This window comes from Vigna radiata, unplaced genomic scaffold (genome assembly GCF_000741045.1).
Source record: "Vigna radiata var. radiata cultivar VC1973A unplaced genomic scaffold, Vradiata_ver6 scaffold_278, whole genome shotgun sequence".
NCBI lineage: Eukaryota > Viridiplantae > Streptophyta > Magnoliopsida > Fabales > Fabaceae > Vigna > Vigna radiata.
Genome location: NW_014543803.1, coordinates 407,639 through 424,108, shown reverse-complemented (window position 1 = coordinate 424,108; position 16,470 = coordinate 407,639). Strand labels below are relative to the sequence as shown.

General features: G+C 34.7%; 1 protein-coding gene across 1 annotated transcript; it reads left to right on the top strand.

The window, feature by feature from the left end:
* The first annotated feature begins 12,324 nt into the window (after positions 1 to 12,324).
* On the top strand, positions 12,325 to 15,754 carry LOC106754796 (G-type lectin S-receptor-like serine/threonine-protein kinase At1g67520). The gene is made up of 7 exons (XM_022778059.1): positions 12,325 to 13,905; positions 14,043 to 14,147; positions 14,228 to 14,430; positions 14,515 to 14,725; positions 14,858 to 15,095; positions 15,183 to 15,333; positions 15,410 to 15,754. Exons 1-7 carry the CDS (start codon positions 12,726 to 12,728, stop codon positions 15,704 to 15,706), a joined length of 2,385 nt encoding a protein of 794 aa, XP_022633780.1. The 5' UTR covers positions 12,325 to 12,725; the 3' UTR covers positions 15,707 to 15,754.
* Positions 15,755 to 16,470: the final 716 nt, after the last annotated feature.

Genomic DNA, 16,470 nt, shown 5'->3' with positions numbered 1-16,470 from the left:
CTTTAATTAAAAATGCAAACTTGATGTGGTTTTTCAAAATATTTAATTATCCCTGAAAATAAAATTCTAAAGAAACAAAAATACTTTTTTTTTATTTTTTGTGCCCGACAATGATTGACCTTGCTCCTACGTATTCTCAACATGAGAAATCAGGGTTACATAGTTTTAGCAAAGATTGTTTGTTGTTTGGAAACATTTATATTTTAGCATTTTTATAAAAAAAGGGAAAAAGTTCTTAGCACGAGGACGATGCGTGCGATCACACACGTGCTTAAACCTTTTAAAACATATTTAATAATTTTATAAAAGGGTTAAAGGTCTTAGCACGAGAACGATGTGTGCGATCACACACGTGCTTAAACCTTTAAAACATATTTTTTAATTTTATAAAGGAAGAAAAAGTTTCCTAGCACAAAGGCGATGCGTGAGATCACACATGTGCTTAAACCTTTAAAACATTTTTTAGATATTTTTATAAAAGACGAAAAAGTTTTCTAACACAAGGAAGGATGATGCGTGCTTAACTTTTTAAAACAAATTTTTGTTTATAATATTTTTATTTCTTTATAATTTTAACTTTTTATCTTTCATTTTTTTTGTAATTTTTATTGTATAAAATTATAAGGATAATAATTATATTTACATAAGGGTTTATTATAATAACAATATTTAACTAACTAATTAAAATAAGACAATAAAGTAATAATAATATTTAAATAAATGAAAAGCCTGAAATGGAAAAGAAATTAAAACTAGAATAATTATTGAGATGATACTATGTAGTAAAATCGAAACTATTTTTTTTATGATTTTATGATTTTTATTATTCATTTTTGTAAAGGAAGAAAATCCACTTATTAGATTGGGTGCTGCCATCGCATTGGAATAACAAGCACACGTCCCATCCTCACATATTCATCAAGACAGAAGTAACACGAGAGCCAAATTCTTCCCTTATTACCTTTTTTATTTTTTACTATTTTTATGACTTGGTTTTTTTAGACTGAAATGAATTTTATGAAATTGAATGTTGCACGGATCCGATCCATAGTAGCAAAACAAATATCGAGAATGTCTCATCAAACATAAACTCAATAACCACATAAATAAACCTAGAAAATGCACTAACTCATCCATGAAATCGAGACAGAGAAAATTCACGCTTAAACAATCACGAACGTGCCACCAGTGAACAAAAGGAAAAAAAACAACAACAAATAAGCAGAAAATTATATTTAATCTAACCAGTGCCCTAATAAAACAAATGAAGTTACAAAATCAATGAGTGAATCCCCTGAACCAAAAATATTTTTCCTCCCATTGAAACACGTCTCATCACCAACGTTCTAGAGAGACTTCATTCCATCCCATACAAAAACTCACAGATCTCATAAAAAAAACTATTCATTTTAATCACATTCACCCATAGACGCCAATTGTTACTACAAGAAATCTCATAATTATCGACGGATTTTTACCGATGGAAATATTTTCATCGGTAATTATAATTTACCGACAGAAATAATTTTTTTTCTTGCCGACACATTTTATCGGCGGAATCATTACCGAAGGAATAATCCGGTAAATCCGTCAATAACGCAGTTCACATTTATCGAAGGAAACATCCGTCGATAAATCCGTCAGTAATGGACCCTTCTTTTACCGAAGGAAACATCCGTCGGTAAAATGGGCGAGAATTTTCCCACCCATTTTTCCTCTCTATCCGCGAGCAGAGTGTTATATATTTCATTTTTCCCATTTCTTCCTAATTTGTGCGTGAAACTAGTTGTTTTTCCTACTTCTCCATCTTCCACTCCATCTTTTTCTTCTCTTCCACTACATTGCAGCTACAAATCAAAATTGTCTCCATCTTCGTTCAGCAAGATCGTCGCTCCGTTTAGTCAGGCCGCCTCCATCTTTCTTCTCTGCAACCACTGTCAGCACCGTTAATGTCTCTTTTCTTCCCCTTTCACGCTTCAGCTCACTGTGCAACCCTTTTTTTCTTCTGTTTTCACTGCCGCCATGGGAGAATGGCACCATTGCCGTGGGAGAACCACGCAGACAGAGAGGAAAATGAAGACAATATGGATGCTAAAAAACTAAGGCATTTTTCCCAATTTTAGGGTTTCTAAAACAATTGGAGAACCTAAATTTAGTCTTTGATTTTGGTTTTGGAATGAATTGGATTGTTCTTTTGGTTTAGGAATGAAGAAAGGTTGATTAAAGAATTTGAAATCTGAGAAAAAGAAGAAGGGGAAAGAGGAAGAAGATGAACCAGATCGAGATATTTACCAACCATTTTTTCCTTCGATAATTACCGACGGATTATGTGGTAATTACCGACGAATTTTTCCTTCGGTAATTACCGACGGTCATATTTTTCGTCGGTAAATATTACCGACAACGATATTACCGACGAAGTTATGACCGTCGGTAATACGTCGGAAAAATGTCATTACCAACGGATTTTGGACATTTCCGATAGATTTTGGCCGTCGGTAATTCTATATAATTTTGTAGAGTGTAGAACACCAGATTTAAACCACTATCAAATAGAACTGTAAACCATGAATACGAGAGAGACAAATTCATGAATAGATGGCAAGGAAAAAGGGACAATCATACTTACCTGAGAACGGAAGATGATTACTCTCATCTATGCCGGGAACGGTAGAAGTAGGTATAAGATCTGACTTGAGAGGAAACCGGCAACGGGGCCTAAGCGAGACGGTTCAGGTGGCGGAGGAGGTGCGATTCTACTCTGAGTGCAGCGCTTGGTGTTGGTATTGGAGTTGGCGTTACCTTCTGCACACTTTCGCTTAGATGCAACGGATCTGGAAAAAACGTTTGCAATGGTGGTCTCGCCGGAGATAGCCTCGAGCTCAAATCGTTGCGGCAAGACGGTGTCGCAATACAGTGACGAGGTGAGCTACGATGATTCAAACTTGAAGGCGATCCAATGGGCTCAATAATCTGGAGGTAGAATGACGCTGGCAGCTGAGAAGAGCAGGGGTTTCAAGTGCCTGGGTTGATGATGGTAGGAAAGAAACTGAAAATGGTGACGTGTTTAGAGGGAGGAATTGGGAGTCTGGTAAGTGGTGGGGGAGAGATTAATATGTTGAATCAAAGTCGTGTGTGAGGAGAGAAAAAGGGAAGACTGTGTGTAAGTGATGTAGGGAGTGAGGCCGCTGGAGAGGATGCGAAGGCGCAGTGGAGAGAGTTCTCCAATGTTTGGGGATGGTAAGGTGTTTCTTCGGATGAATAATGTTTTTTTTGTCGTTGTCACGATGGTGAATAATATAGGTTTCTCCGCTCTCTCCCGTACAAGAAATCAGATCCCCTTAATAACCAGTCTCGTCAGATTTTAGGAAACTAATTTCCCTCCCAAAAAAAACATTCCTTTGTTTCCTTTCTAGATGATCAAGCGTATCCCCTGAAGATTTCCTCTTTATTTCTTTCCTTTTATTATCTTTCAATCGGATTGATTAAGGAAACAATTTAAATATCTCTTCCCCTCTTGTAACTTATTGCAGCTAATTGGTATTCGATTGGGCTATTTGGTATCTGACCGCATTAATGTGTAAAGATTTTTTTGTCGTGGGTCGTGCAATATTTTTATTTAGTCTGTAAGCGCGCCTCTTCTTCACCTTCTTTTTATTCTTTTTTTCATTCGTTTCTTTTCTTCTTTTTTTTCAAAAGGATATAAAATAAAATCAAATAATAAAAAAAACTAAATCAAAGTGTACTAAAAATTAAAAATAATGAAATAAATAATGAAAATAAATTAAAATAAGATAAAAACAAGTCCTATTAATTAGTCACCCGGACGAAATTGGGTGTTGACAGCTGCCCCTCTTTACTTAGATATTACTGGATAATATGAAAATTTGATATTTTTGTACTATCTGAGTAAAAGCTAAGTAAAGATAAAAACACTAATTTCGTCTGGGTTTAAAAAAGAGAAAGAGGCAAAATAAAAACTGATCCAAGAAGATATGATAACTAAAAGTCAATGAAAAGTACCAAGATGCAACAAAGAGAGTTTGACCATTGCCTAACAGAGGGTCGACACTGCAAAACTAAAACCTGAATTTGACCATTGCCTAGCAGAGGGCCAAAATCATAGAACAAAAACTGAAATTCGACTATTGCCAAGCAAAGGATCGATGGTAAAACTAAAACCTGGATTTGACCTTTGCCTAGCAGAAGGCCAAACTCATAGAACAAAAACTCAAATTCGACCATTGCCAAGCAGAGGGTCGATATTGCAGAAATAAATAAAGGTGCCAGATAAAATGCAGGCCCTTGACCACAATGGTACTTGGGACCTTGTCCCTCTTCCTCCTAGTAAGAAGCCTGTTGGTTGTCGATGGGTTTATGCTATTAAAGTTGGTCCTACTGGTGAAATTTATCGTCTAAAAGCTCATCTAGTAGCTAAGGGGTATACTCAAGTTTATGGCATTGACTATTGTGATACTTTTCTCTTGTAGCTAAAACTAGTACAATTCGTTTTTTGCTTGCTATGGCTGTCATTCGCCAGTGGCCACTTTACCAGTTGGACATTAAAAATGTCTTTCTTCATGGTGATCTAGAAGAGGATATCTACATGGAGCAACCTCCTAGGTTTGTTGCTCAGGGGGGTCTAGGTTAGTTTGTAAATTACGTTGTTCCCTCTATGGCTTGAAACAATCCTCCCGTGCTTGTATTGGTAAATTTAGTCGGATTGTGCAAGATTTTGGATTGAAAAGATGTGAGGCGGATCATTCAGTGTTTTATGGTCATTCTTCTCCTGACAAATGTGTTTACCTCATGGTGTATGTTGATGATATTGTTATTACAGGGAATGACATCACTAGAATTACTCAATTAAAGAATCATTTGTTCAACTACTTTCAAACTAAAGATCTGGGTCGTCTAAAATACTTTATTGGTATTGAAGTGGCACAGTCAAAAGAAGGTGTCATCATTTCACAAAGGAAATATGCTCTTGATATTTTAGAGGAAACAAGCTTGACAAATTGCAAGCCCATTGATAGTCCTATGGACTCAAATCAAAAATTAATGAGAGATCAAGGTGAACCTTTCTCAGACCTAGAGAGATATAGAAGGCTGGTTGGAAAGCTCATATATCTTACAATAACAAGACCTGATCTTTCTTATCCAGTGGGAGTTGTGAGTCAATTTATGCAAAATCCACATGTTGACCATTGAAATGCAATGATTCGCATTCTCAGATACATAAAAGGAATTCCAGGATACGGATTGTTGTATGAGGACAAGGGAAGCACTCAGATTGAAGGATATTGTGATGCAGATTGGGCTGGTTCTCCAATTGATCAAAGATCTACTACAGGATATTGTGTTCTACTTGGAGGGAATCTTGTATCTTGGAAAAATAAGAAACAAAGTGTTGTTGTTAGATTAGTGCTGAAGCTGAATACTGATTTATGGCTCTAACTACATGCAAACTTGTGTGGATCAAACAACTTCTCCAAGAATTGAAATTTTGCGGAAATGAGCCATTGAAATTGTACTGTGACAACCAAGCAACCCTTCATATTGCCTCCAATCCAATGTTTCATGAGAGAACAAAACATATTTTATTAGAGAGAAATTGTTGATCAAGGAACTTGTTACTGAGTTTGTCAATTCTAATGAACAACTCAGAGACATTCTAGTGACCAATTCTAATGAACAACTAGGATTCAATTTATATGTTCCAAGCTTGGTGCATATGATCTATATGCTCTAACTTGAGGAGGAGTGTTGAAATATATATTGTATTGTCTAATAGGCTTTTTAGTGTGGGCTTTTTAGGAACTTCCTTTTCTTTTCCTTTTTATGTTGATCCATTATCACGTAAATAGGGTATTATGTGTAATATGAAAAGTTAGAGCATTAATAACAAAGATTTTAGTTTCTCTCCCAATTTTAAGATTCACAAGGTACAACGTTTATGTACAAAATTTTCTTCTAACTTAATGGGAACATATACAAGGTATCTATACACTAGATCTTCAATTCAATTATTTAAATGCATAACATTCTGATCCACCCCTTTTGCCTTATTCACTTGAAAGGATTTGGGGGAGAGTAATTGAATGGATTTGAGAGGATTTGAAGATAATATTTTTTGTTGTTTATTTGAGTGGATTTGGAGGTGAGTGAAAGTAGATTTGGAAGTAAATTTTTTTAATCTGTCACATAAATTAAATCATACATTAATTCTCACAAACTTTACTTCCAAATCCACTTTCACTTACCTCAAAATTCACTAAAATAAACAACAACAAAAATTATCTTCAAATCCATTCAATCACTCTCCCCCAAATCCCTTCAAGTGAACAAGGCATTTATGAGATTTTTTATTATCAAATGAGAATAAAAAAGATAAGGAATTCCTTGACATGACCTGGCTCCTTATAATTTACTAAAAATTACTAAATACATTTTGAGGGAATTACTAAATACATTTGGAAGGTAGGTAGAAGGTACCTCATTAGTGGTAGTATTGGTAATGCAAAGCTTTGTATGGTAACCAAAGAAACCAGCTAACAACATGCCAATGATTGCAAGAAAAACCATAAGAAGTATTTGAGTGTTGTAAGAACACAACAAATGTAGTGTACCTTAGTAGAAAGAATCTTATGATCTATTTCAGCCATTCCTTTCGATATATCACCTACTTGTTTTGGAACATCGAAAAAGCTAGATCTTTCAACAACATCTTCAACTGATAGAATTAACGTCTCAAGAATTTTAGTATCATAATCAACAACAATCGAGTTTGAAGCCATATCTTCATATTTCTGAGTATTTGCAACCTAAAGATGCCATTCCATGACTAAAATGGTAGTATTATCATATCAAGCTCCAAAGAAATAAAAATTAAGCTCATACATTATTAGATCACAATAGGGATTAAGAAATCACAACAAAGGCAAAGTGTTCACCAATACATCTGACATCTTCCTCTCCAAGCACTAGTACAAAAATAGTCTTTTAAGTCTCTCAATTTAAGTATGTTCCAAAAATAATAGACTTAAAAAATTTCCATTGGCATTTTTGCAAATAAAACCCATATTTTAAATTTTTTAATCTCATATTAGACTTAAATTTTTGTTTCAAGCTTGCTAAAGTACAAACAGACTTAAATTTTGTATTTATTGAGTTTTAAACACACCTAAATTTATGTTTTAAGTCTCTTAGAATACAAAATGACTTAAATTTTTTATCTGTTCAATTTTACAATAGACCTAAATTTGTTTTTTTCTTCCTTCCACTAGTGTAGAAAGGGCTTTAGACGTCGTTATTTTGGGCTTTAAACGTCGGATCCAGGTCCGACGTCTTTGCGGGTGACGTTAATCATACGTCGAATTGGATATACCCGACCTCTATATAGACGTCGGATGTGTATACAATGGACGTCTGTATAGACGTCGGATCTGGGTATACCATACGTCTATATAGACATCAGATGTATCCATATCCGACGTCTAAAGGCCTTGGAACGTTTTGTCCACTGTAACTCATTGGACGTTTGTTTCTCCATTGTCGGGCATGGCAATAACAAACGTCTACTGGGTATTTTTTTTTTAAATTAATTTATTTTTACAATAAAACCACACCTAAAAAACAGAAAATTGTCCCAGAACAGTATATTAATATATATATATATATATATATATATATATATATATATATATATATATACGTTTAAAATAAAGAAAGGTCTACTTAAACTATCAAAATATAAACTTAAAGTAAACATAAGTAATGCTCAACAACAAATATAAGTGTTCCTAGCTCCATCTTTGTAGAATATAAGTTGTCCACTCCTGCCTTATCTGCCTAATTGTGTCCTCTGGTATAGGAGATGTACTCTGGAGGTGCTGCAAAATGAAGAAAGATTATGGTTTCATATATGTTGAAAGATGAATTTAATTTGTAATGTATTGAAGGTAAGCATCATTACCTCATTCCAGTCATCTGTAATGCAAGCTCGAATGATGGTCTTAATCTAAGACATCACATAGAAGCCACATTTCCATATGAATCTAGCTGCTTGTTACACTAAAGTGACAAACTAAACAGTCAAGAATGTAGATCATTGAATAATAGAGAAAATGAATCAGAGTTATAAATGTCTTACAACCTTTGGATACAAAAGTTGAACTAGTTGACCTCGGGATTTACCAAAACCTCTATTTAGATTGAAAATACAAAGTAATATTAATATAATTACATTTTTCATAAAAATTTAAGGCAACATGAAATTCAAAGTCATTTTTGGAGAAACACTTACCCTTGAAGCATGCTTCTCAAGTCAGGTTTCATCTTCCTGTGCAGCGAACAAAACCATATAATTTTACATTGTCTAGGACTGATGACCATCAGCTCCAGTGAGACCTATCATGAATCATAAATAATTATTAAACTAATTAAGTAAACTTTAATGATCTTTTACATAAAACAACACATACACATCAATGTATGACACAAGGTATACGTCTCTGTTTGACTCAACCATCAATGTTTGCAAATAATTTTGTTCTCTTTCAAGTGTGTTACCAGAAGCTTGAATGGTCTGAGGTTCAACAAATCCGTACATCGAAGACCGACCCTTGTCTACAATAACTGTGTCCATGTACCTAAAACAACAAAGTTAAGTTGTTAGAAACTAGGAATCTAAATAAAACTAATATGGAAGACAAATTAACTATCTTACATGCACCATAGTTGAAGGATGGAAATATTCAACATCTTGTCTCCCCCAATGATCTCCAATGCATCACTCAATGTGATATATACTGGTAGATGGGTAGGATACCAAATACTCTCAAATCCCAGTATATTTGTATTAATCCTTTATTGAACCTGGATAATCTTGTCATGAGCATTGTTAGAGGATCATCTTCCGCTTCAGTCGTCTCATCATCTTCAGCTATGACTGCCTCATGCATCGGTTGCTTCAAAGGACGTGTGAATTGAAGATAAGAATTTCAAAGTTATCAACAAAATATTGTTAAATTTAACATAGAAATACTAATAATAAAAATATTATACCTGTGGTGTAGTAATGTGTGTCATGATCAATGCTCTAGAACCATCATATTACATGGCGTCAACGGTATGAAGTTAGGGATTTACACCTATTATGATAAGTAAGGAATCAACCATCATAGTAGAGTCATGGTAGATATTTTAAAACTTGTCACAATATGTTTTCATCATAATATCAATTTTGCCAACCCGCCCAAACTTACTATGATATGTGGTTTTTACCTCTCATATTACATATAACTTTTATTACGAAAATGTCACTGCTACACTTGTTATGATAGTTTTCTTAAGGTACGTCATAATATCTCTTAATTAGTTTTATATATCTCTTAATTAGTTTTATTATGAAATTATCATTAATCAATGCATTATGACAAATGAATTTCACGTGTCATGATAAGTCATTATGAAAACCTCTTTTTCCACTTGTGTGTCCAAAACATTCCTTTAATAGCAAACTTTCTGTATTAATTGTATTAATTGCAGAAGTAGTATAAAAAGTGGAATACTTTTTATATCTCTTCTTCTGTATCAATTTAAAAACTATGAAAAACCCTTCTTTTCAATGGGTATAAAAATATTTTTGTACAATAATGATTATTAATTCTTTTTACTTCGTTTTCTCTTAATCTACTCTATGCTTAGTGGAACGTTGGAAAGTTGTTTTTCTTGATTTTACTCTATTATTATTTTATCATTTTCTCTTAATCTACTCTATCATTAATATATATATTAGTTTTGATTCTCAATCATTTATTTTATCATTTTGGTCCCAATAAAAAAATATTATTGTTTTAATGGCCATTGTTCATCTATTAAGAGTTTTTACTTAAATCCAAAATATTCTCTCATTTATTGACCCAAATAGTTTTTCAAGTGAAACAGTTTTATATCATTTTTTGTTTAATTTGTTCTAAATAAACCTTCATTTGTTACAATTTTTTAAAATGGTTTCTAGAAACAAAATTATTTAAGATTTCAAACAATGCATTACGAAAAAAGTATGAAAACAAATTTTAAAAACGAAATGACAATAAATGTTGTACTGATTAGATTTACAAAAAATGGAATTATCCGTACATCCAATCTAACTTTAAATGCTTTTTTCTTTAACTGAATGGGTTAAATTAGATCAAACTTCATGAAAATAATGGATATAAAATTAGTTTTAATAAGCTTGTTTTTTTTTTTTTGTCTCTTGGTTATTGATAGTTAGTTTCTTGTCCTTAATACCAATAGATATACCTAAACTACTAAATGACCACTAGCGCAGAAAGGGTTTTAGACGTCAGTTATTTTGGACTTTTAATGTCATCACCAGAATCGACGTCTATACAGGTGACGTTAATAGGATGTCAGTTTTTTGCAGGTGCGACGTCGACATAGACGTCAGTTCATTTCAAAGAACGACGTCTACAAAGACATCAGTCATTGCGCTAACCACATGGGACATCTATAAAGCCGTCAAACATTGCATTAACCGACGTCTTTGGGACATCATAGACGTCAGTTTGTACATTAACCTACGTCTATGAAGTGATCATTGTGTTTTGGTGCGGTTTTTGTCGTGTCTTGGGGTAGCGTAGTAGCACCTCCTTCCTTTGCTAGTTTCTTCGTAAGAAAAAGTTGCGTCTTTTGGACTTCTCATGGCATTTCAACCCAAAGACAAACTTGGGTCGTTGCCTAGCTCCATTCCGACCGCCAATGAAAAAGAATACGGTGAGAATACACCGTATAGTTTTTCGTTGACGGTCGGAATGTATAAAGGCAACCACCCAAGTTCGTCCTTGGATTGAAATGCAATGAGAAATCCAAAAAACGCAAGTTTTCCTTACGAGGAAACTAGCAAGGGGAGAAGGTGCATTATGCTACACAAAGACACAACAAAAAAACCACACCAAAACACAACGAAAACTCATTTTAATTGGTTCAAATGAGAGATAATACATCAAAGATTACTTTAATCGGAGTAAAAAGAACTTTAAATAGTTAAAAGGAGAGGAAACTTACCTGGAAATGCAGAGCAGCAGAGAGAAAAGGCAAAGACGATCAAAGTGTTGGTTCGCAAACCGCTGGTTCACAGTGCTATTTAACAAGAAATTAGACGTCTGTTGTACACATAATCGACGTCTCAAATAGCAAATACGTCGGACGCCTGACTAATATGACATCCATTCGATTTAAAAATTAATATTTCTGTTGTATATAGACGTCGGCTTGGCAGGATGAGACGTCTCATGGGCGGAAATGAATGACTTTTCACATACCTGGTAGGATTATAGACGTCGGTACCTAAGGCAATTGACGTCTAGAATTGTATATAGACTTCAATGTGGCGGGATCCGACGTCTATAGAGCTGAAAAGAGTGACTATTCACCTGCTTGGAAGACATATAGGCATCGGTTAGAATGAGCCTGATGTCTATATGTCTAACAAGTTGGTGAATAACATCAATTTTCGCCATATAGACGTCGGCCCCCCGTCAATGTGGCGAGATCCGACGTCTATAAGGCTGAAAAAAGTGATTATTCACTTGCCTGGCAAAAAGTTGGTGAATAACATTAATTTTCGCCATATAGGTGTCAGTTAGCAAGAACCCGACGTCTATATGTCTGTTAGGTAGGTGAGCAGCATTAATTTTCGCCATATAGACGTCGGAGCCCCAACTAACCGACGTCTATAAGGTTGAAGGAAATGACTTTTCACCTAACTGTTAGAAATATAGACGTTAGGTTGGAAGCGGCGACGTCTAAAATTATATAGACATCGGTGATCGACCTAACGAACGCCTATATTGCCAACTTATTTACAGAAATACCACTGGTCATCAATATACGTTGCACCTATCCTTAACCGACATCTAACGTGTGACGATAAATAATGTTTTTTCACTAATGGACATATAAATTATATGCAAAGATTTCACAATGATATAAGATGAAGAAAAAGAGAGAGAAAAATGAAGATTGGATAATGTTTAGAATGAGAGAGTTTCCATATACTTATTAAGGATTACTTAATGATGATTGTTATTGTGCTCCTTCTTGAAACATTTATTACGTGACTCTGCATCTATAGTATGTCGTTTGTAAATATTTTACACGGTCGCTTTATTTATTTATATTTAATAAGATCTAAATGTAATTTTAAGAGACTCCTTCTTCCTATACAAAGTTATTTTTCATCTTCCAAGGATCCACCTGTAAAACTCCTTCCTCCTACACAACGTCTTAGTCCCTGGCGGAGGGTGACATTGGTGACGGTGCTGATATTGGTGACAGTGCGCATGAGGATGCAGATCTCGTGCTCATGGCGGTGCACGTAGGTGGTATCGCGGTCGAAGATGTTAGAGCCGCTTCCTACGATATAATCAGATATAGAAGTAACAAAAAAACCTAATCCGCTCCAAAACGTTTGATCAAGCCGAAAAATCTGAATTTGTTCGCAGGGAATTAGACAACTGACAAAATGTTGAAGCATTCGTTCACGCATGTTCTTCCGCTTTGGACATGAGAGATAGCCTGTTCCATTGTTGTCAGAAGTCGTCGTGGGGCGCTACTGGTGCGACGAGGGCCGGATCAGCGACACTAAGGCTCTTTTTGCGAGGTCGCCTTTCACGCTCCGGCTTCTCACGAGCGAGTTCGTCATTGCCAACCACCATATGTTGAACCAATTCGGTGCATATTGTGACATTGCCGGGCGAGAACCGAAGATGGTCAGTTGTAAATCTCAATATTTTGTGCTTGCTTTAAGCTTCTGGGGGTGGATCACTTGTATCCACGTTACCTCCGAAAAGAACAGTTTGAAGCCTGGGGAAAAACTGAATACCACCACCCTGGTTCTTTCTGAAAACGGTTATGGCCTTGGATTTCAAACACTTGACAACTGCTGTTACTTAATCATATCAGGTATAGGCCCCAAATATGAGTATTGGCCGGCTTGGGTTGGTAATAGAAATCAACCTGTTGACAAGGATGCAAATCTCTTGTTAAGTCATTCTGGTGAACTGAAAATTGAATCCAAAGATATTGAACCCATCATCCTTTACTCTTCACCACAACCTTCCGAAAATACTGTGGCCACCTTGTTGGATACGGGCAACTTTGTTCTGCAACAATTTCACCCCAATGGAACAAACACTACGCTGTGGCAAAGTTTTGATTATCCTACTGATAATTTGTTCCCTGGAATGAAGTTAGGTGTCAATCACAAGAGTGGTCATAAATGGTCGCTAGTTTCGTGGTTGACTTCTGAAAAACCAAGTGTTGGGGCATTTGAACTTGAATGGGAACCCACTGAAAAGGAATTGACCATCAAGCGAAGAGGAAAATTGTGTTGGACAAGTGGGAATCTGGGAAACGGTGGATTCATGCACGACACATATTACATGATTGTTTCAAACGAAAACGAAAGCTACTTCTCAATAACAACTTTCAATGAAGAGCATACAAGATGGGCGCTTTTAGAAACTGGGCAACTGATAAATCGGAATGGAGCCGATAATAATGTTGCGAGGGCTGATTTGTGTTATGGCTACAACACAGATGAAGGGTGCAAACAATGGGAGGAGATACCCTTATGCAGGCATCCTGGTGATGTATTTGACATAAGGGAAGGGTACCCCAATGAAGACATGGTAACCAATCTAGCAAATTCGAGTTATGGCCTAACTGATTGTCGGGATATGTGCTGGAGAAACTGCACTTGTGCTGGATTCACAAACTATAATGATGATGATGGAACTGGTTGTGTATTCTATCACTCGAACTTCACCAAAGGTACAAATTTTGCTAGTGGGGGCTCTACATTTTACTTACTTGTAAACAGCAACCATCACAAAGGTATGCTTACCATATACAATTTCACAACTTCCTAGTACTTCCCTTTTAATTTAGTTTATAAATTTTAATAACCACAAAAAGTAACTAATATTTAACTTTAGTCACTTGTGTTTGTAAATGCTGAATGCTGCATGCAGGTAAGAAAATGTGGATATGGATAACTGTTGTCTCAGTAGTAGCTGCTCTCTTAGTAATATGTGCAATTGCTCTTGTCATAAAGAAAAGAAAACGTCTGCTTCAAGGTTAGTTATATATATGAAATAAACATGGTTCTAGATGCTTTATTGAACTTAATTTCTTTATTTGATCTGAATCTAAACAGAGAAAAAAAGAAAAGGGGTGGCTGAGAATAACATGGCAGATTTAGCGGCATCAAATAGATCCTTTGATGTCAAAGCCTCTGACGATGAATTCAAGATGATACAAAACCTAAACCTGTTTCACTATACATTAGTATTGTCGGCAACAGACGACTTTTCTCCTGAAAACAAATTAGGTGAAGGAGGATTTGGACCTGTTTATAAGGTGATATGAAACCAAGTATTGATTTTTGTGTTATTAAGAAGTTTCTTTATTAAAGGTCTGATAATCTTTTTGTTGGCATTTTAGGGAATCCTTCCTTCTGGTCAAGAAGTTGCCATTAAAAGACTTTCAAAAACATCAGGACAAGGAATAGTAGAATTCAAAAATGAACTCTTGCTTATATGTGAACTTCAGCACACGAATCTTGTACAACTACTTGGATATTGTATTTATGAAGAGGAAAGGATTCTAATTTATGAGTTCATGTCAAACAAAAGCTTGGACTGCTATTTATTTGGTGAGAATTATTTCTCAACTTAATTTTGCAATATGTTTCATGATCTGTATAACTTAAGAAAGTCCGTTTGCTTTATTACCTTTATCTGTAGTATATATTTTCAGAATATTTATGTTTCCTTTCCTTGAGAAGATTATGACAAAGGCAAGGTTTTGGACTGGAAGAAACGCTTCAATATAATAGGAGGAATCTCTCAAGGATTACTTTATCTTCATAAGTACTCGAGACTAAAAGTAATTCATAGAGACTTGAAAGCTAGTAACATACTTCTTGATGAGAATATGAATCCAAAAATTTCTGATTTTGGATTGGCAAGAATGTTTACACAGGAAGAGTCCATGACAAATACTAGTAGGATTATTGGAACCTAGTAAGCTTTCAAAACTATTTCTTTCCAACATAAGAATACGTAAATAAAGCTTGCTTTTGTGATATTATGAATAAATTTTTCTTGTAGTGGTTACATGTCTCCTGAATATGCCATGGAAGGAATTTTTTCTACAAAATCTGACGTCTACAGCTTTGGAGTGTTGCTGCTTGAAATTGTTAGTGGGAGAAGAAACACTAGCTTATATGATGTTGATCTCCATCTTAATCTTCTAGGACATGTATGTGAAATTACGATAAAAGAGTTCCTTTTTCTTAATATTATCCTCCTTTGTCTAATTTATCTCAAATTGATAGGCATGGGAGTTATGGAAAGAAGGTGCGCCTCTCCAATTAGTAGATCCATCACTGAGTGAGTCATTTGATGTTGATGAAGTGAAAAGATGCATTCAAGTGGGTCTCTTATGCGTAGCACACTATGCAAATGATCGACCAACGATGTTTGATGTTGTATCAATGTTAACAAATGAAAGTTTAATAGTTACCTTGCCTCAAAGACCTGCTTTCTATTTGGAAAGAGGTTACTCTGATAAGAAAATGTCTTCTGAAGAGTTAAATCGTAACTCTATGGATGAAATTACTCCTTCCTTTTGAGTTGTAGAACAAAATTTTGTTTATATGCATTTTTTTTGTAAAGATTTCTCTCCCATAGTTAGCTTTATTTATGTAGGGTTTAATTTCAACTTTATTTCTATAGATATTGAAATTATATAGTTAAAGTTACTAAAATTTAAATTATGCTAATTAAATTCAGGTCCTCCACCTATCACAAATGTGTGCATAGATTGTAATTGAAATTGAAATTTGATTATTCGATATTGAACTATAAGAGTGTATGTGTCAACATTTTAAGAGAACTTTAACTTTTAACTTTACTTTACTTTTGCACTTAAAAGAGATCGCAATAGTGGTGCCTAACATGATACCTTTAACATTAATTTCGTCTAAATAACAGATATTGTTATTTTTGTTATGAGTTTCTTTTGCCTTGCTAAAACAAATGTCATATTTTAAATAAATAAACTTATTTACTTTTAAAATTAAAAATATTTAGTAGCAAAGAATAGTACCAAATGGGAAGTTTTACTTAAAATCAATTGTAAGTAATACATCTATCTTGTTATGATATGCATAAATTTAAACACGGTTATACGAGGATTTCATTGATAGTTAAAAATCTATTGTCTAACAAAAATATTTTACGCAACGGTTTCAACTGGTTTATATTTGTTCATAGTAAGAAGGAACAATCACCTATATGTACTTATAGGCGTCAGTTCTCATTCCAACTGTTACTTGTAAGTGTTGTAAGCTACAGTTTTGCGTATGTTAATGATAGATTAACACAAATTTTTCTC

Bases quoted from the DNA above. Each gene is read 5' to 3' on its own strand.
- LOC106754796 (XM_022778059.1), top strand. From the start codon at position 12,726: ATGTTGAACCAATTCGGTGCATATTGTGACATTGCCGGGCGAGAACCG. The intron at 14,148-14,227 runs GTTAGTTATATA...GAATCTAAACAG, and splicing joins AAGAAAACGTCTGCTTCAAG to AGAAAAAAAGAAAAGGGGTG. The intron at 15,334-15,409 runs GTATGTGAAATT...TCAAATTGATAG, and splicing joins ATCTTAATCTTCTAGGACAT to GCATGGGAGTTATGGAAAGA.